The sequence below is a fragment of the Hemitrygon akajei genome, chromosome 18 (assembly GCF_048418815.1).
Source record: "Hemitrygon akajei chromosome 18, sHemAka1.3, whole genome shotgun sequence".
In the NCBI taxonomy this organism is placed as follows: Eukaryota; Metazoa; Chordata; class Chondrichthyes; order Myliobatiformes; family Dasyatidae; genus Hemitrygon; species Hemitrygon akajei.
Genome location: NC_133141.1, coordinates 22,823,260 through 22,844,968, shown reverse-complemented (window position 1 = coordinate 22,844,968; position 21,709 = coordinate 22,823,260). Strand labels below are relative to the sequence as shown.

The 21,709-nt window shown below is 41.1% G+C and overlaps 1 protein-coding gene across 4 annotated transcripts in view; it reads right to left on the bottom strand.

The window, feature by feature from the left end:
• spryd3 (SPRY domain containing 3) overlaps window positions 1-21,709 on the bottom strand; it is a 212,470-nt gene that overhangs the window by 21,093 nt on the left and 169,668 nt on the right. For all 4 annotated transcript variants that reach the window (XM_073071069.1, XM_073071068.1, XM_073071071.1 and 1 more), the window contains exon 8: window positions 14,062-14,119. In XM_073071069.1, coding sequence (XP_072927170.1) covers window positions 14,062-14,119 — 58 coding nt within the window. The remainder of the gene's footprint in view (window positions 1-14,061; window positions 14,120-21,709) is intronic.

Here is a 21,709-nt window from a genome sequence, read left to right as displayed (position 1 = left end):
CTCCAAAAATGAACTTAACTACAGCACCATTGTACTTACTTGTACAGAGCCAAATCACTACTCACCCCACCACCCCACTATGCACATGGACTCATGATCTAGCAAGGCCCCAATTTTAAATTTCTTTCCAATCTACTCAGCAGTCTGGTGGTTAACATGCTCTATAACAAGTCAACTCAAGGACCTTCTACACACTGTAATGCCACAGAGCTAGACTTTCATCCATTTCCTTCAGCCCACCATGGGGACTGTGCCTTCAGTTATTTCAAACCCAAGTTCCTCTGTTCTTTCTCTAAACCTCACCATCTTCAAGATATTTCTTAAATTTACTTCATTGACTATGTACTTGATCTCCTATTTTAATGTCTCCTAAGGGGTGGCAGTCAATCTTTGCCTGAACACGCGTCCATGAAATGCTTTGGGACACTTTCCTGCATTAAAAGTATGATGTAAATGCAAGTTGGTGTTCCATGCTTAAGGATATCCTGAGGCTGAATTAGGTCCACAAGTTCATTTTGCTTTGTATATGATAACTTATCCCTTTCTTCCACTATGTCCTGGTAGGCTTTCCATTGTAGTTGTGGGCATGGGAAGAGGAAAATTTCTAGGTCAATTTATTGTACTTTTGGGCTTTGGCACAAGAAAAAGAGGCTGATACTTCTGACATCCTGAATATTAACAGCACTGGATTCAACTACACCCTCCTTTTTTCACTTGCCTTGGAACTTTTGGCTGAGCTCACAAGATTTGAAGATGGAATGTATGGAAAAATACCATTAGCTAATGGAAAGACTTTGTAGTTTGCAGCTTCTTAATGTAGAACTTGGCATTAGTCAGGTATTTTATATTAAATAACTCAGCTGTAGTGTTCTGAAGCATAGTCCAGAATAAGCAGGAATTCTTGGGCAGGCGCCCATATTCTCCTGATCACCTCAACTCCCAAGCCCATTGAAACACAAAACCCACACAATCCATTTCTCTCTGGCTTGCTCTGTAATCACCTTCCATAACTTGACACCAATCCAAGTCATCTGTATACATTTTTCTGTCTGTTTGCATGCATTAATGACCGATGGCCTAGTTTACCTGCATATGTACGACCATTTGGATAAATAAACACAAATTATTTACAGCACAGAAACCGGCCACATGCTCTGTGTCGATGCCAATGTTCCACATAAACCTCCTTCCACTCCTCTATTGAAACCCACCATCAAATTCTTCCATTCCATTCCCCTTCATTTGCCTATTTAGCTTTATTTCTGAATGTTATTTGTGAATTTATTGTCATCTACCATATTTATAGTCCCCAGAACTGGTCTGATATCCAAGTTGAATATATCTTTTCTATCTTCACCCAATTAAACCCTACCATAATCTTGAAAACCTAAACCTGGTCACCCTTCTGTCTCTCTATTCTAGAGAAAACAGACACAGGCCCACCAATTTTTCTTGACTGGTATAATCAGTCATTCAGGATAACATTCTGCTATTTAAGATACTTTTTGGGACAGTGGGAGGCTGCAAAAGGAACAGTATAGCCTGTGATCGGGAAATGGGATGTGCAGAGGATGACGGATGGGGTGAAACAGGCATAGTTGTAGAACTGTCTATGGCATCTGAGATGTTTATCCATGTGAAAACACATTTGGCACATATCCCTCTATGCCTTTCCTATCCATGTACATGTGCAATCCCCCCCAAACATTGTGATTGTGTCTGTGCCTACCACTACCTCCAGCAAATTGTTCCACACACCTAGAACACTGTGTATAAACACACACAAAATGCTGAAGGAACTCAGGTCAGGCAGCATCTATGGAAATGAATAAACCATTTACATTTTGAGCCAAGACCCTTCAGCAGGATTGGAAAGGAAGGTGAAGGAGGACAAGCTAGAAGGTGATGTGTGAAGCCAGGTGGGTGGGGCAGGGGGGAAGAAGTAAGAAAATAAGTGGAAAAGGTAAAGTGCTGGAGAAGAAGGGAGGCAGGGAACACTAGGGGTGTGGAGTCAGGGAGGCAGAGAGGCAGAAGGGTGTGGTGGAGCTGGAGGAGGGGCGGGGCACGAGAAATAGAGAGAGGCAGAGGGAGAGGGAGGTAGACAGAGGGGAAGAGGGAGGGGGCAGAGAGGGAGAAGGGCTGGCATAGGGGGAGAGAGAGAGACAAAGAGGGGGAGAGGGGGTGGCAGAGAGGAAGAGGGAGAGTGGGAGGTAGAGGGAGAGGTGGAGAGAGAAACAAAGAGACAGGCAGAGAGGAAGAGAGGGTGACAGAGGGTGAGAGAGAGGGAGAGGGGGTGGCAAAGGGGGAGGCATTGGGGATAGGTAGAAAGAGGGAGAGAGACAGACAGGCAGAGGGGGAGAGAGAGAGAGCGTGCGCAGGAGGCGGACAGAGAGTGAGAAAGTGGGAGGCAGAGGGAGGGAGAGAGAGTGGGAGGCAGAGGGAAAGAGAGAGAGCACGCGTGCGTGGGAGGCAGAGGGAGGGAGAGAGAATGTGGAAGAGAGCAGGAGGGAGGCGGTGGGAGAGAGAGAGAGCAGTGGAGGGATGGAGAGAGGGAACGGGATGGACGGAGGGAGGGTGCAGGAGAAACAAAGGGAGAGCGAGGAAGACAGTGGGAGAGTGGGAAGGGTAGAGAGGGAGAGATGTAGGAGGAAGTGGGCGGGAGGGAAGGGGAAGGGAGAGAGACAAGGGAGACAGAGAGAACCTTCTCCAAGCCTTCGATCAATTGAGGCACTCTATTTGTCAGGCTCAACCATAAATATTGCAACTTAGGTGTCTACGTGATATGCAATCTGGGGCAGTACAATATGGAGAGCAAGCTGTTGCCCATGCAGCAGGCTCCTCCCCCCCCCCCCCCCAGCTGATGAATCCAAGGGAACAGCAGAGACTGATACACTTTGGCACAAGAGGCATTGCAGGAGTTGTCAGTCAGTGTGGGGATTTACTCTCAAAGCCTTCCCCATGAATGGGCATAGCAGCAAGGCAGCGGAGGTTTGAGATTAGAGATTCCTTTTCAAAGTAGCTGCCAACCACAGCTGACGATCCTCATTTGCCTGAAGCGACTGGTTTTTAGGTGTCAGTAACCAGCCTTTGCCCGTTCTCGTGTCAGCAGAAACTGCTTTGCCAGGCCTAGTAGCTGAGCTACACGTGAAGGCCAGGAGCTGAACTTGGTTGTCAGAGGCTATTTGAGACGTACGCCATTGGGAGGCATTTAATAGGTAGTGGGAGCTTATCCCCACTACCATTTCTGGCTATAATAACCTTTAGGAACCTCCACATCCTTCCTATAACAGGGCAACAAGAATTGAATGTCATACTCCAGATGTGGACTAATCGGTGCTTTATAAAGCTGAAATTGCATTCCTTGCAAAAGATTTAGCAATATGAGGAAGAGTACACAGTAATATGCACATTGTGAGCATGTCTTATCACCCCATTGGCAATCAAAAGCAATTGTCAATGCATAGCTGTTTATTCTCTTGTTCAAAAGTCAGATATATACCTCCAAAACTAAAATGAATCAAATGATCAAATCATGCTAACTTTTATATATTTTATGTAACACAGATTACAGCCTTAGCTCAGTAATAGCACTCTTACCCCTGAGATGGAGGGCATTGGGATTATGTCGCATTTCAGAAGCAAACACTTAACTTAATCTGAGTGCAAAACTCAATGCAGCATTTTTGAAGGATGGCTTGAGGACATGATAGGTGCAGGGTTTACTGCTTTCTTTAAAGTGCATTCCATAATGGCTTGATTTCACCTTCACACAACCTCCATTATCTGGAGTGCAAATTAAAGCATACCTCCAATCCAAAGCAGAAAGGTAGACTACAGGTTATCCACTTAACAGCGCCGTTTGGCTGTATTGTCTACTTTACAAGTACACAATTCACTTAATCAGATCGACAGCCATGCATGACTAGTCTAATCTGCACAAACCGCTTATTGTGATACTACTATTAAGATTCAGATAAAACTTCAGTGCAGCTACTGGGATAGCAACATTCTCAGGATTTCTATTTGAAGATCAACATTAAAAATGAGAACAATGTTATCAAGTTTGCAGCTTTCCAACCTTTACAATACAAGGCATTTGACCTCTTTTTCACTGATTTCTATCTAGCTAAAGGGATATCCTCTAACATTTTTTTCTTGCTTTAGTGTTATCCAACACAGATTTTGTAGTATTCAGATATTTTGTTTGCTCTCCATGAGGATAACGCCCAGTCCTTTTGCTAAAGTGAAAAGTGTGAAATAAGAACATTATTAAGAGTTTCAATATTCTGACCTCCTGAAGGTACTGATTGCAGCATTTCAGGTTCACAGTTGTTGACTGCAGTGCAGGTCCACACTTGAGAGGTCTTGCTTCAGTCTGTATGACTGAAGGTTATTTATTCGCAGGGGCCAAAGCTGAGCACAATACTTGACACTCTGGATGTTTTCCAGCATTAGTCACCGAATAGTGATAAACAGAGTCAATCCTGGCAGAGTTCTTTCCAGTGGTTGTCAAGAATGGGGAAGCTAATTGGAATGCCCCTACAGCATTCAACTTACTCTGTAATGGATTGGTCAACAGGGGTAATGCTCTACTGTGATCTTATCTGTTATATTCTTCACCCAACCGTATGCACAACTATGATCTGCTTGTTACCACAGAACATCTTATCTTAGCAGTCGTGCTGTGTAGATACCACACACTTTCAGGAGTAGGCCATTCAGCCCCTCATGCCTGCTCTACCATTCAGCAAGATCAAGACTGATCTTTTATCTCAGCATCATTTTCCTATATACTTCCATGTGGTGGTGTGCTGGGGCAATGGCATCAACATGGGTGATGCCAACAGGCTCAATAAACTGATTAGAAAGGCTGGCTGTTATAGGAGTCAAACTGGACACACTGGAGGCTTTGGTAGAACAAAGGACCCTACAGAAAATCCTGGCAATTCTGGACAATGTTTCTCACCCTCTGTATGCCACCTTGGCTGAACGGAGAAGCACTTTTAGTAATAGACCAAGACAAATGCGCTGCTCTAAAGAGTGCTATATGAGGTCATTCTTACCCTTAACCATCAGACTCTATAATGAATTGACCTATAGCTGGGGAGGTGGGAAGTGATGACCCTCTCCTGTTTGACTGTTTGTGGTAACTTATTTTTATTCTTTCTACTTCTCTTCTAATATTTGTAGAACTGTACACTTGTAATACTACTGTAACACTGTAATTTCCTTTGGGATCAATAAAATATCTATCTTATCCACCAATGTTAACAGAAAAAAAACTATCACTATTATCTGAATTCTCTTGATTTGAGGTGGGTGATCTGATCCTGATATTTGAGGGACTGGATGCAGAGGAACTGCTTCCTCAGCTGGAACAAGCAAGAATATTAAAATTAAAGCTAGGCCAGTTAGCAGTGAAATCAGAAGTGCTTCCTCCAGTCTGGAAGTGGAAACACTGAATTCTCTCCTCCAAAAAAAAGCTGCAGGTGTTGGGAGTTCAGTCTTTCATGACAAGATTGATAGGAACGTGGAGTGAAGAGCAATAAAATGAAGTTGAAGTAAAAATTAGCCACATTCTCGTCAGGCTAGTGGGATTGAATGACCAACTCCATTTCCTATTTACCAGGCTCAATTAGCTTTATTGCTCTTAACATTTGATTTTTATTGATTTTCAAGGTTCTGGGCATTACTAAGGTCAACACTGCCCATATCTAATTATGAAGGCGGCTGTGAGACACTTCCTTGAATTACTGTGGTCCTTCTGCTGAAGGTACTCCCACAGAGTTGCTGAGGCAAGATGTTGCAGGATTTAGACCCAGCAATGAAGGAGGAATGGTGATATATTTTTAAAGTCAGGATGGTGTATGACAAGGAGGGGAACCTGAAACTGCTGGTGTTCCCATGTGCCTGCTGACCTTGTTCTTCTTGGTGGTGGAGGCTGTTGCAATTTAACACTGAATAATTGATGATACAACTGTAGGAGCGGTTCTCTTATGAAAAGAAATAGGAGGGAGAAACCTAATACGGTCAAATCACTGGTCCCAAATTCCATTTTTATTTACTCTCATTAGTTGTGCTGATCACTTTTGTACTGAAACTCTGTTTTCACTTCAGTGTCTGGTAGCTTTGATCAAAGTGCAGTTGGAGAGCCAAGCAGCTCTGGTCAGTACTGATTGCTACTTTAAATAGCCATACACCCCAGTGATTAACTTGTTTAACTGAAGATTAGCATTAAACAGCATTCGCCTCGGACTGCCTGTTTAGAATTGAACAAACGGAATGATAAAAAAAATGGTGATGTTAAGAGTTGCTAACATTAACAATTCAGACGTTAACACAAACCATAAGGACGAGGAGCTAATCTGCAGGCATTTAATGTATCTAAAACTACTTTTGAGTCAAAACTCCAGTGAGAGATTTATATCATAGGCCATTTCTTCTCACTAATTCCATAAATTTTCTGGACTAAAAAAGTAAATCAAATGTTGGATTCAGCTCCAATTTTCTCTCATTACCGTCTTTGAGATGGCAGTGACTTGAGTAATGAGAATGACACTCACACACTTACCTTTGGCTTTGCTTCTGCTTGACCTCTCACAACAGTAGAACAAGATTAGAATCACATAATGTGGAAAACATTTACACATCACGGCTGGTGACATGTAGTCCCTTCACTATTTACGTTGTCCAGATGCGACATTGAACTGTTCTCTGAGGCAGATGAGAAAATATCTCACGTGAAGGAGAGCAGTGAAGTTATCCTGAGTTTTTTGGGGCCAGTACTAAAAACTCAACAACCTCAATTAAATAGATAATCTGGTCAATATTGTGCACAAATTGCTGCTGTGCTTTCTAGGTGACAGGAGTGACAAGTTTCAAAAAACATCATCAGCAGTATAGAGATTTGAGAAGATCTGAAAAATACTATGAAGTCAGGTGCTGCTTTTTGAAGGGAATTGAGAGTTCAAATCCAGTTCAGATCCCTAGAGAAAATGTTACTTTGATATTAGCCATGTGCTCTCTGTACAATAGTGATTGTATGCAACTTTTCCATATTGATATATTTCATATTGCAAAAATATTTATATTTATGACTCAAGAGCCATTACTGATGGGGTCATGACTCTGCTAATGGAAAATAACCCAAACTATTATAATTCATCCATTTTTTTCTGCCCCAATCTTCAGTAACACTGCAAAGTAGGGGCAGTTGTAATGAGATTTACATGTTGGGTTTAAGCACAAGAGGAAGCCAAAGGGATCAACTATTTGAGATCAGCTTTCACTTCAGAAATATACAGAGGTTCTTCCATAGAAAAACATAAAACATTTATGCCATATGGATATTGGAAAAAAAGTTGAATTTCCCCATGGGGATGAATAAAGTATCTATCTATCTATATGAATCGCAGAAACTTAAATACTGAATAAAAACATTATAGATCTGTTTTTTTGCACTGCAAACACATGATACCCTTTAATGTTAATTTGTTTATGGAAATACAACTCTGTAACACACACAAAATGCTGTAGGAACTCAGCAGGTAAGGCAGCATCTATGGAGAGTAACAAACAGTCGATGTTCCAGGCTGAGACCCTTTATCAGAACTCATCTGTTCCTTCTTTGTCACTGGGTCTAAATTCTGTAACTCCTTCCACAACAGCACCTTCACCAGAAGGACTGCAGTGGTTTCAGGCGGCGGCTCATTACCAGCTTCTCAATTGGCAATAAATGCTGGTCTTGCCCACAATGCATTCAATCCAAGCAGTCCACATTAGCGTTTACCTTCCACCAGCGACCAATTAGCTTCACATTCGTCTGCCTTCTTCCTTCATCTCTGCATCAACTTTTCCTAACTCACCTCTCAGTCTGATTGTCTCAATTTCTTTTCCAGAATTTGGAGATCTATAATACTAGCATAACAAAGCCTTTTTACCATCTTGAGTTCCAACAATATTGACGTCTTTCTTTTACTTCAGCCCTCTCTACAACAGCTGCATTCTTTCTGTGACTAACAATGCCCTTCCACCTAATTTTTCTACCAACCTTAATGTATTTTTTTCTTTTCTAGTGAGCAGCCAAGTCCTTTTTATTTACTTAAGTGCACACTTTTTCATCAATATTGAAAGTCTTGCGTCTGTTCCAGTTTTTTTCTTCTTCCTTGCATTGCTTAAGTAAAAAATGAGTGTGAATAGGGCAGCAACCTATCAAAATAAAAGATTGGGACTCAATCTTCTTTCTTTATCGCCTCATGTTTTGAAATAACATCACACAATTATTTCTGGAAATGCTAAAGCAGAGGTTCCAATGGACTCTTACCATTAACCGAGGGGTCCGTGGACCCCAGGTTGGAAACCTGTGTGCTAAAGCATATTTCTACTCTGTTAATCAATAGCAAAACTACCTTCACTCAAGGCTTCAGACTTTGGAATTAGAAAGTTAATAATGCAGGTGGTATTTTTCCCTCTTGATTTTGTCACTCATTTATAATCAGCATACACTTTAACTTCTCACTTCACATCCTGCAGCTTGTATGAGAAGTTTTGCATGGGAGTCCTGAATGAAGCCCACAGCCAGTGCTTTCTGTGCACACACTTCCATTTGTACACAGACAGCTGCTGCAAGTGTTTACAAAATGTTTCACTGGTAACTATGGGAACAAACAGAAAACAATTATAGACTCTGAAAGATACACACGGGTGGGAACAGATTTGTCATTTCCTTTCCCTCAAGCACCGAAGCCTTGTCGCAATAAAAACCATTGCAAAAGAATTCAAAAGACTGGAAAACGAAGACCTCCAGCTTCCTGGCACACAGTAGACATAAGACACTCATTAACCTAGAAAAATGTTACAGAAACTTTGAGGAGCACCACTTGTTTCGGTCTTATAACTGCTGACTCAATGCATGTCAATTGGGTTCAGTTCTCCTCTGAGCTATAATTGTTTGGGACAGCAATTTTACCCTGTCCCCTTACCACCTCACTGAAGACCTTTACCGACTATGCACCTAGTAAATGCTACATAGAATTTTATTTAAATTTCATTTATATCCCTTCTTAGGATCCTCTGGGCTAAAAGAACATTTACATCTTTTGGTATCTCAGTATTGTGAGAAGATGGTGGTGAACCACCTTTTTGAACCGTTGCAGTCTTTCTGATAAAGGTGTTCCTGTAGTGCTGTTGGGAGGGAGTGAGTTCCAGGACTTAGATCCAGTGACATCCAAGGACCAGTAATAAATTTCCATCAGAGAATTAAGTTTAAGCTGTACTATTTATTTCCAGTGATTTAAATAAAGAAATTGCTGGCATCAACATGGTAATAATGCGTTATGTGAAATAGAATATTCTTATTTAATATTTATATAAACGTGCTATCTTTAGAAATAGTACTTCAGCATCAAAAAGGATTTAGACACCCAGCACCATAACATTAAGAGGTAGGAACAGAATTGGGTAAAAAAAAATATGCGGTTTTATCATGGACTTAAGGGCAAATCACTTATATCAAAAATAAGATTCATAGCCCTTTTTACTGGGAATCAGAAAAAGATGGAGATAGACAAAACAGTTAGATTTGAACAAGAAAACTGAGCTTTATTCCGAGCTGTGTTGGATGCTAAGATATAGAAAATCAACCTTTATTTTACACCTTTCCTCTACCCAGATAGTTGAATTTTGGTGAGAAAAGTTGTAAGAAAAAAAGGTCAGCCTGTGAAAGGCATTTGATTATTATTTTTCTCTTGTTCTTGGAGGAAGGAAGTAATATTCAATGAAGAAAATTAGGTATCCTTTGACTCTGTATATTCTCAATTGGAACAATAAAGCAGTTTAACAATTTATATTTAGCCTTGCCTCACTGAGGCGTTTTTAGTTAGCCTTCAGAATCATGCACACTAATATTATCAGATTACAAGATGTTTCTATTCTTACACCCCACATAATTCTTTTGTTTAAGTAGATATTAGAAGTAGTTCAGATGGAATCCTGAGCACAAGATGGTGAAATGACTTAAAGGAGTCACTTTACTTGAACGGATACGTCGGCCAGAGCCAAAAAACTAATAGCTAAAGTCCTCCGTTCCTACAGTACATAACTTAAAATGGCATCCTTTGAATGAGACATTAGACTGGCTGTTTGTTTGGGCATAAAAGATCCTTTAGCATTACTAGAAAAGTTCTTCCATTGTCCAGTCAACATTCCACCCTCAATTAACACTACCAAAAACAGACCAATAGATCTCTGGAGTTTGAGGGATTTTGATCAAAATGGCTGCATGGTAATTTATTGTCTGTTGAATTCTAAAATGAGATTAGCTTTGTCACATTTACATCAAAACATACAGTGAATGTGTCATTTTGTGCCAATGACCAACACAGTCTGAGGATGTGCTGGGGCAGTGCGCAAATGTCAACATGCCTCTGGCACTAACATAGTATTCCCACAACTTACTAACCCTAAACTGTACGTCTTTGGAATGTGGGAAGAAACCGGAGCAGCTGGAGGAAACTCACATGGTTATGTGAAGAACGTGCAAACTTCTGAGAGACAGTGGCGGGAATTCAATCCTGGTTGCTGGTACTGTAAAGTGCTACACTAACTGCTTTCGTTTGAAGGGAAGGAAAGCAGTGTAAATTACTTGTGTTTTGCATTTCTTTAAGCACATTTTTTTCAATAAGGATGTTTCAACGAAAAAAATCGAAAGACTTCCACTGCTTTTCCCAACTTCAGTATATTCCAAATGATTTTCTAACAAATGAGTACACTTTGAAGTGTGGTCACTGTGGTAAATCACACACAGTTAAGGCCTATCAGCGATAAGATGAATAACCAAATATTATGTTTCAATGGTTGTCATAAACATTGGTGTGTATACCAAAAAGAAACTCCTACTTGTCACTGAATAGTGCGTGGGATCCTCTGCATCCACCCAAAAGATAATTCACAATCTTTTAACTCATGGTGAAAGCAATACCAAGTCAGTCATGGTTGACAGTACTTGATACCACTGAGTGCAGCTCATAGGATCTGCTCCCGACACTAGTATGCTCTCCCAGGCAGAAATCTGTTCAGACAGGTTCAAACTGTGGAATTACAGGAACAATGGGAATGGATACGTGAGGCAACAACTCATTTCATTGCTTTGCAGAAAGGAAGTTTGAGACAGAAATGGTAGTCTGCAAGAATTTCTTTCCCCATGAGAGTACGATGATAACAGACTTGTCAAGAGGGACAATACCCTAGGAAGGGAAACAGTTTACAATACAGGGGTTTAGGAGGAAACTTTCATGCTCAGCAGTTTATCATAAATATAGTTGAGAGTTGTTGGAGAGAGCAAATAAAGAAACTACAGAATTATACAGGTTCAGTGGTGGTAGGAAGTCGTGGAGGTGAAACTTGGTTTATTTGTCGAGGAAGGGAACGATGCAATCAAAGCAAATGAAGGCACAGTCCTGGAAAAGCAATGACATATATAAACCCTTCGGAAAAAAAGGGAAATAGATCAAGTGAAAGCATTTGCTGCTCAGTTCGGTCTCCCTGATGCTGTTTCAAAAATATAAAAGAAAATATAAGTTTTATTTTTAAACCTGGTCTGATTTGAATCCCAGGAAAGTGAAGGGTTCCAAAAGAACCTGCACCTTCAGTATTTGGTCTCATTGTCAATAAAGGTTTCACTGCTCTCTCCAGAGTCTGACAGTGCTGATTCTTCATTCAGGCCCTTGATGCAAATAACATTTACATCTCTTGGTATCTGCAGTAGATTTGTTCCATTCTTTATAACCATAGATTAATACTCCCTAAACCACCAAGTCCACTACCTACTCCCTAAAGTAGCTTTGATGGAGCTCCAATGATTCAGTGTCCCATGTTGCCAGCATATATTCTATCTTGGAAGTCAACCTCAACTGCTGATGTCCCAGTTTCTACCCCTGCTGCAAAGCCTGCTCTTCCTATTCCCAGTAGCCACCTTTGACATGAATCAGAATCAGGTTTCAGAATCAGAATCAAGACATTTTTACTGAACATCTCTGGAAAAGACAAGACATACATCCTAATGCACCATTGTAAGAGTGGAACAGAGAAACAGGGAGTCAGTAAGAAGATAGAAGTAGGGAGAAGCCTAAAGGGTGACGCCTCCAGTACAATGGCTCAGTTGGTAGCTGAAGTCAGAATACTTAAAAGCATTTTGTTATGCTCTCCCCACATTCTTAGCATGGCTTAGATTCTACCATTCAGCCACAGATCAGGGACAATTAATCTACCAACCCACATGCTTTTGGGATGTGGGAGGAAACAAGAGTACCCAGGGGAAAACCCACAGAGTAACAGGGAGAATGTGCAAACTCTACACAGACAGTGCTGGTGGTTGGGACTGCACCCAGGTTTCTAAAGCTGGGAGGCACCAGTTCTACCAACTGCAACACTATGCCATTATGTTCTTCCCAATGTCCAAAGACCAAAACGTATCTCGAAATCAAAGTCACAAAAATTTATTATCAGATATCATAATGCTATTTGAGGGTCTTGCTGTTTGCAATAAGTGTTTCCCAAATGTGACACACTTCAAAATTATTTCAACGGCTATAAAGCACTTTGATGCCATGAAAAGCATTTTGTATGCGAAGATATTTCCTCACTCTGTAAAAATTTTGAAAAATCATTCAGTTGCACACCTCTTTGATCTACAAACTGTCAGACGCAACTCTAATGAAAGGTAACCCACTCAAAATACTAACTCTGATCTTCTCTACAGATTCTGCCTGCTCTAAACAATAAATATAGCATTTTATCTTTATATTTCAAACTTGTCAAGTTTTTTACCACACAAATTATTACAACTTCCCTTCAGCATTCAGCGGTGCTTTAAAATCCCCTTCGGCATTCATAGCAAAGTAATTCTATTGTAATTGCAATGTCTGGTCAACAGGTGATGCTGTGGAGCTCTTTAAGGATTCTGCCACAAGTTTGATTCCCAACTGAGTATTTTCATTCTGGAAAACCAATACCAAATTTCTACACTTACTATTTTCTGTTCTTAATGCTGTACAATTTCCTTCTCTTTATGTTTTGAAAAGGTTTTCTTCACAATCTCCCATCACATTAACATGGCCCCACCTGGCATCTTACTTTGGCTCTAGACCGCTACTCTTTCTGTGCCAGCCTGAAGATGCTAATCAATAGTTACTGCATTGATATAAAGAATCTTTGCTTTCTCATTAGTTTCCTCGACACTTAAACAGCAAAGTTGGCTCCCACTGATTTAAAAACCTTTGCTCTAATTTCAAACAATGACTATGCTAAACTATATCTACTCCTGTTTTATTAAGGTACAGAGCTACTTACACACCTCAGTTACGAAGAAAGTTAGCTCTCAATCAATCCTACTAAAACTAACCTCAACACAAAAAACCCCTGCTTTTGAAGCCCAAATTTTGCAGAACATTTGCCAGATTTTCCTTTGAGAAGTTATTTCTCCTTCCCATTAGAGCTTTGGTTGGATTTTAAAATGCCCCTCAACATAGTCCTTAGCCCTCTGAGCCCTGTTCCTGTTTGTCACTGACTAAAAATTTCCTCTTTCGCTTCCATTCCTTACCCACCTACCTCATTCGCCGCAAACTTCCCAATCAGCTCCACGCAGGAATAAACCAAGGTGCCATATTATTTTCATGCATCCATCTGCATATTGTAGTTCTTTGTCTTTGGTATCTTCTCATTACCCACTTTCTTCAATTCCACACTCCCAAGCATAACACATCTTTTGTATGTTCAATACTGCATATGTCTGATATGCCAAACATCAAAACTCTTTTCATCAGCTTAAACCCTTCATTAACCTTTCTGAAATTTTTCCTTATCCCACCAATTAAAATCAATGTACCACATAGGGAGATCCAGTGGATTCAAACATTAGAATATTTTACCAACAGAATCCTATAGCACTTTAAAATGCAAGGGTAATCACCAAACACAGTGTATTACTAACATAGCAGTCCAAAGGAGCAACAGTTGTGGAAAATGGCTTAGATGCCTCGAAATGTTTGAACTTTATTTATGTACCTGCATGATAGGCCACCGATCCTCGACTCCAGCCAGGGTGCCGATTTTTTGGGTAATCCTAAAAGAGAAATGGAAAGTTATCAAATACTTGGTCAAGGAACTTTCTCTGGGGTGAAGACACAGTGCCTCCAGAAATCAATGGACAAGCACTGGGAGCTGCTTGACAATGGGAATGAATAGCATTTTTACTTTCTTGATCACAGTCATAGTGTCATGGAGCTGCACTGCACAGAAACAGGCCTTTCGGCCTACTTCATCCATACTAAACGAGATACTACATAGACCAGCACAGCACTAGAACGGGCCCTTTGGTCCACAACTTTGTGCTGAACCAATTAACTTAGCAATCAAATAGCTAACTAATTTCTTCTGCCTACACAACGCTCTTAATCTCCCATTCCTTCCCCACCTTCCTCATTCTCCCCAAATGTCCCAATCTGCGCTATACAAAAATAAACCAAGATGTACATATTATTTTCATGCATCCATCTGTATTGTCCTTTACTTATCTGGCGAATTGTACTGTATCAGCTAATCATTTGCCTGCATTAGGGCCATATCCCTCCAACTCCTTACCTGTCCCTGTACCTGCTCAAATGGCTTTTAAACACTGTAATTATATCACCTCCACTGGCAGCTCATTCCAGATAAACACCACTCTCTGGAAAATATTCTTCATTCCCCTTTAAATTTCTCCCCTCTCACCTAAAATCTATGTCCTTTAGTTTCAGACTCTCCCACCTAAGAAAAAGACTAATTATGTATCCTATGCCCTCAATCTTATAAACCTCCATAAGATCATCTCTTATCCTCCCCACTCCAGTCAGGACATACCTGAGCTATCCAATCTCCCTATGTAACTAACTCCATTCCAGGCAACACCCTAATGAATTTCTTCTGCACTTTATTTCTACCTCACCCTTCTTGTAGTGTGGCAAACAGAACTGTACACAATAAGCTTAGCTTGTTATTTTGTGCTGAGATGAGAAAATTTACTTCTGCAGAATCATCTATGTTCTATTTCAGATGCACACAATGATATTTATTTTTGAAATTTGGATATATGGTCTTCTGTTCCGTTGCCTTTGTCATAAAAAAATACAGTGAAGAGTTCAATGAACTATTTCTTTTAAGGAATTTGTTCATTGTCTTCTGAAGACAACACAAATTACACCCAGGACAGGCACATAGCACAACCTTCCTCCACTAAGCCAAGGACAGCAAAGATTAGGTATACAGTGAAGCGACCTCTATGTTGTCCCATCAAAAAACTCTCAGGATAGGGGCATCATAGGTTAGAATCAAAATAAAGCTCCATCTACAGTACACAGGCCTTTCACATGTTCTCAGGGACAGCATGATTTGGATACAGGATCCCTCCACACTGCCCTGCCTCTCATTCCTCAGGAAGGGATACCACAAATTAGAAAAAGACTAAAGCTCCCTCTGTACTGTTCTATCTATTATTGCAAGGGTAGGTGCAGTACAGGTTGGACACAAGGAAAATTTTCTGTACTCTGTCCGAACCCCAATAGAGCACTTGCCATTCCTCCATGTCTTAGCACGACAGTTTTCTATTATCCACATCACCATTCAGTGGCCTGAGTTGATACCATACAAGTGGTACAGTATATCTTGCCATATTAGCATTTATCTGCTGTGCTGTTCCCTGAATAAAGACTTAATTTCAAGGCTTCAACTTGACCCATAACCCTGGGCTTCAGCAATTTAAAAAAATTGACAGCAACTGAGCAAAAATTTGAACCAGTGTGGCATATTTTTAGCATTTTTCAGAATTTTTTAGCTTGCAAAGTGTATCAATGTACCTCGAGGGTGAAGAGACCTGTGCTGCGATGCTTCAAAATATCTGTTTTACCACAGGACTGAGCAAAACTGGAAACTGAATTATCAGAGCTTAAGAAAGGTGATTGAGAGTGTTAAACAGGGAATTATAGAGCAATTAGCCTAGCATCTATTGTCAGGAAATTACACTGGTCTATAATTAGTAATAGTGTGACTGAATGCCTTGGAAATTTTCAATGATCAGCAGCAGTCAGCGATCAGTGACAGCTGAAAAGTGGGTCATGCGTGGATGAAATAGTTTGTAGAAATAACTAAAGTAGCAGCCGAGGAACATGTAAATTATTTATGTACATCTTCAGAAGATATATGATCAAGCCCCTCATGAGGAATTGTTCACTGAACTATTCACTTCATTTTTGCATCACAGACAATGGATAACCAATTTTACCAAGGACAGAAAGATAAGTGTCATTATGCGTGTGCACAGGTAGATGGAAGCATTAAATTGCAAGATATTAATAGATAAAACAAATAGGCATGGCTGTAACAAGTACAGAATCAATTTAGACAAATGGGAGGTTAACCACTTTGGACGTGAAAAGGATAGAACAGAGAACTTACTAAATAGTGAAGAGCCAGAAGCAGTGGAGGCCTAAAGCGATTAAAGAGATTTAGAGGGCTTGTACATTGATTGAAATGTCATGGAGAGGTACAAAAAAAAACCACACACACAAATCAGAAGCGGTAATGAAATGCTGGGTTTTAGATTTAGCAGATTAGAGTACAGGGAACAGATGCTATGTAACAGCCATACAAAGCCCTGGTAAGACCACACCTGGAGAAAGCAGTTCTGGGCGCCACATGTTAGGAAGCATGAATTGGCCCTAAACGGATTCCATCATAGGTTATCAGAATGGTACATGGACTGCATGGATTTAGTCAGTCTAAAAATTAAGATCAAGCCCTTCAGGAACAAGTTAGCAAACACTGATGAGCAAAGGATGGTATAAGCTTGGAATAGTCTATTCGATGCTAGATCAGTTGCCGATTTTATCTGAGATTAACATATTATTGATAATCAAAGGTATAAATGGATTTGAGGAAAACATAAGAGATTCAGCAGATGTTGGAAATCCAGAGCAAAACATACAAAATGCTGGAGCATCTAAGGAAATAAATAAATAGTCAACATTTTGGACCAAGATGCTTCTTCAGGACAGGAAAGGAAGGGGGAGGACACCGAAATATAAAGGTAGGGGGAGGCAAAGGAGGATAGCTAGAAGTGACAGGTGAAGCCAGTTGGGTAAGAAAGGTACAGGACTGGAGAAGAAGGAATCTAATAGGAGAGGAGAGTGGACCTTGGGAGAAAGGGAAGAAGGAGGGTCAACAAGGGGAAGTGATAGGCAGGTGAGAAGAAGAGGCCAGAGGGGGGAATAGAAAAAGAGGGAAGGGAGAGGGGAAAAGAAAAACAATACCAGAAGAAATCAATGTTCATGCCATCAGGTTGGAGGCTACCTAGATGGAATATGAGGTGTTGCTCCTCCACATTGCAGCAAGAGGTGGTCATGGATCGATATGGCAGAATGGGAATGAGAATTAAAATGATTAGCCACTAGGAACTTCTACTTTAGGTAGATGGAGCAGAGGTGCTTGACAAGGCGGCCCTCCAATTTACGCATACGATAGACAACCCCAACAGATTCATAGGTGAAGTGTTGTCTCACCTGGAAGTAATGTTTGGGCCCCTGAATGGAGGTGAATGAAAAGGTGAATGGGTAGGTGTAGCATTTCTGTCACTTGCAGGGATATGTGCCAAAAGGGAGATTAGTGGGGAGGAGAGATAAATGTGTTTGGTGGTAGGATCCTGTTAAAGATGGTGGAAGTTGCAGAAAATGATGTGTTGGATAAGGAGGCTCATGGGGTGATAGGTAAGAACAAGTGGAACTCTATCACTATTAAGGCTGCAGGAAGATGAGGTGAGCACGGTTGCCTGGGAAATGGAGGAGATGTGCATGAGGGCAGAATCAATGGTGGAGGAAGGGAAACTCTGTTCTTTAAAGGAGGAAGACATCTCTGATGGTCTGGAAAGGAAATTCTCATCCTGGGAACAGATGCAGCAGAGACTAAAGAAACTGAGAAAAGTGAATAGCATCTTTACAGGAGATAGGGAATTGGTAGGTTTATGAAAGGTGTCGGTAGACAGTATATTGCCAGAGATGGAGACAGAGGGATCAAGAAAGGGGGAGAGGTGTCAGAAATGGGCCAAGTGAATTTAAGAGCAGGGTGGAAGTTGGAGGCAAAGTTGATTAAATTGACAAAGCTCAGCATGGGTGCATGAAGCAGCACCAATACAGTTGTCAGTGTAGTGCAGAAACAGTTGGGGAACATCATCAGCGAAGCCTTAGAACATAGACTGTTCTACGTAGCCAATGAAAAGACAAGCATAGCTGGGGCCCATGCAGGTGCCCATGGCTTCCTCTTGAGCTTGGAGGAAGTGGGAGGAGTAGAAGGAGAAAGTGTTGAGGTTGGGGACCAGTTCTGCCAACTTGGGTAAAAACTGGGACAAGATTAGAGTGTAGATCTGCCATGATCTCATTGGATGATGCAACAACTTTGATGAGCTTAAAAGCCTATGTTCCTAAGTTTTCACTTCAAATGATGACATTTAAATTCATTAATAATTGCTCCTTTTCTATTATGTGGCAACACCCGTGATTGCAGCAGCTGTGGTTTCTTTGTTGGATGTTTGAAATCAAAACAGACTGACATTAATTAAGACACTCCCCTCTATTAAGCTTTTTTTAAAAAGCTTTTGAAACACTTTTGAGGTTTCAGAAAGGGGAAAAATACTGACCTTTCATATCTCCTTTCAAAATCTCAGGACATCCCAAAGCCTTTTTACAGCCAATGAAGTACGATTTAATCTGACTCACATTGCTGTGTCATGAACACGGTGAGCAATTTGCATACTATAATCAACCATGATTGGTAATGCCAGATCATGTTTAAATGACGTTGGTGCCAACTCCTGCACCTTTCTTTAAAACAGTGTCATTGGATCTTTAAAATGCCCCTGAGAGGTTGGGGTAGGGGGTCTCACCTTGACAACACACTCAAATAATGAACTAATCATGTATTGCACTTGAATGCATGTTGCTAAGGACTGCATAGGATGATAAACTGTCTAAAAGGGCACGAAAGAAGGACAGTTGACAATGTGAGGAAAACACACTGGTCACAATTTCCATTTATCATTTCAGCCAGCAACAGGAACATAGAATGCAGAATGCTGGTCCTTGGTAGCAATGTGAAATCTAGTGGTGGCTGCCCTGCCTACAGCCTGCAGTGCAAGGTAGCTTCAATGTAAAAAGTTCTGGGGGTTAGCCTGCTGGAAGGGATGTTGAAGCTAAATTGTATAATACTCACACCTTCCTATGCTCTCCCAGACTGCATTAGGACCCCACTGTGCTTCTGCAAGGCTTTTAGAACCTGCTTTCTCCTTAAGGCGCCAGACCCTGACCTACCATGCTCCAGAGCCCAACCACTACCCAGTCTTCCTTCTGTGCTTCCAAACTCTTTCAAGACTTGTTATGCCTGCAGCCCCCTCCTTTGTGAGAATCGCAAGATCACTATTGGGTTGGGTCAGGGGACCCAGGAAATGAGAGAGAGACGTGCAGAATGCCTCGTTCCCCGGCGATGTAAAGCTACGGGACATGGCCATTGTCTTCTGGAGACACATTTGTGGATTGAGATGCTATGCTACGTGAACGCCCTCAGGCAAAGTGGGCTGGGTGAGAAAGAGATTGCATCACCCCAACCTGATTGACATCTACAACCCTGCGAGTCAGAATAAAAGAGGGTCTGTAGGAACGGCCCCTCAGACGCACCAGAAGAAACGCTAGTGATCCCGTAATAGCGGGAAGCCATTTGAAGGAGGCCACGTGCGTTCAGTTCCGTTGCTTGGGACTGGTGGCTGGAACCACGGAAAACGGCTTTTAGCTAGCAACGGGGAAATCAACTCCCCCGACTCAAAGGACTGGCATCATAGAAGACCTGGGCAAGTTTAAAGCCGTCTCTCTTAAACCCAAAGAGCTGCAGCTTGAATGACAGTGACTTTTATATTTCCATCGGACAATACATTATCCCCTAGACAACGATAGAGCTATTTCTTATTGATTATTATTATACCCGCGCTTTTAGAGTTAGTATTGACGAAGAATATTATCTGTAGGTTTGCATTGATATTATTTTGTGTCTTTTTATCAATAAATACTGTTAAAAAATAGTACCATCAGACTTCAACGGACCTCTCTATCTTTGCTGGTAAGTGACCCAGTTACGGGGTACGTAACAGACTCAACTGCGTTCCCTGTGAGGTTTGATCCCAGTGTAGACTGGCAAATATAGGAATAATAGGCAAGCTTAACTTTAGTTTCAGGTTCAGATTTATCTATCACACAGTGAAATATGTTGTTTGCACTGATAACCAACTCAACCCAAGGATATGCTGGGGGTAGCCCCAAAGTGTCGCCACACATTCTGGCACTCACAGAGCATGCCCACAATGCTCAGCAGAGCAACACAGAACACAACAAGCAACAAATCAACAACAGCAAAACAAGCCCGTTCCTCCCTCTCTCCCATTCCCTACCCGGCCAGTCCACCAGTTCCAAGATACGTAGGCCTTCAGCCATCAGGCTTCGACTTTGGGATTCTCATTAACTTGATCTATGCAATTGATTTAGGAAACCCAAGAGATGTGCAGATTGGGAAAGCAGGATGAATGGCACTACATTAATTGAGGTTAATAGTGCCATGGAGATGGGAAAGGATTTCAATAACAGAATGGCTCATGTTGCAATGGACGCAGGTACTATTGGTGAGGTAGGTATAAAGAAATTGGCACTGGATAATAGGCAAAGCTTCCTGCCACCTGACATGGTTCAGAAAGTTGAAGAAATTAGTAACTTTTATATCATCGCCACGAAACAGGAAATGTAGGAAAAGCCGGTGGATGTAACACAAAAGATGAATGTTGAAGTGGGAAGAGAAGCCATTTCCGACGGATGTGCTTGCTGTATTTGGATAAGTAGAAGTGGAATGAAGCAAAGGCTATTCTATTGAACGGATTAGTTAAGACATAGTCATAGAATCATGTGACAGTCGTGGAAAAATTTGAAGATAATACTTTGGAAGAACTGAATGGGAAACATGGGAAACGTGGAGGTTAAACACATTTTGCTAAACAGAGAGCTTTCCAGGAATGACTAAAGTGAGAAGGACAGTACCAAGTAAAAGGGTTGTTGGGGCTGGCAATGAGGGGTTGGAGGAATATGTTGAGCAATGACAATGCTATAGATAAATCAAGGGCAATGAGTGAAAAGACAGTCAATCAGATGTAAAGAAATACATGAGATAAATCTTCTCAACAGAGACCAAAGTAAAAGGAGAATGAGAAAAAGAAAGAACTAATAGGACAGGGCTCAGAAATGACTCAGGTCTGATGTGGTAACAGGAATTTGCACAGAAATGAATATTAATGGGAATCCTAACATTGACTATATTGTCAGAAAGAGCTAGGTATCACAAGGAAGCGAGGATAATGCCTGAGGATTGATCTTGAGAAAGAAAATAGAAAATTCCAGACAGGAGGTAACTGATAATCAGCAACTGGCTTGGATACCAACAAACTATTTCTTTGTAGGAAAAGCCTACAAAATAGCAATATTTCTTTTTAAATCTAAAAAAAGAGGACCCCACACTAATGGGTTGGAGGTTCTTCAATCATAAAAACTCACTCCTTTACAAGGTTATCTGAATTACATCATTTCTGACAGCTTCAATG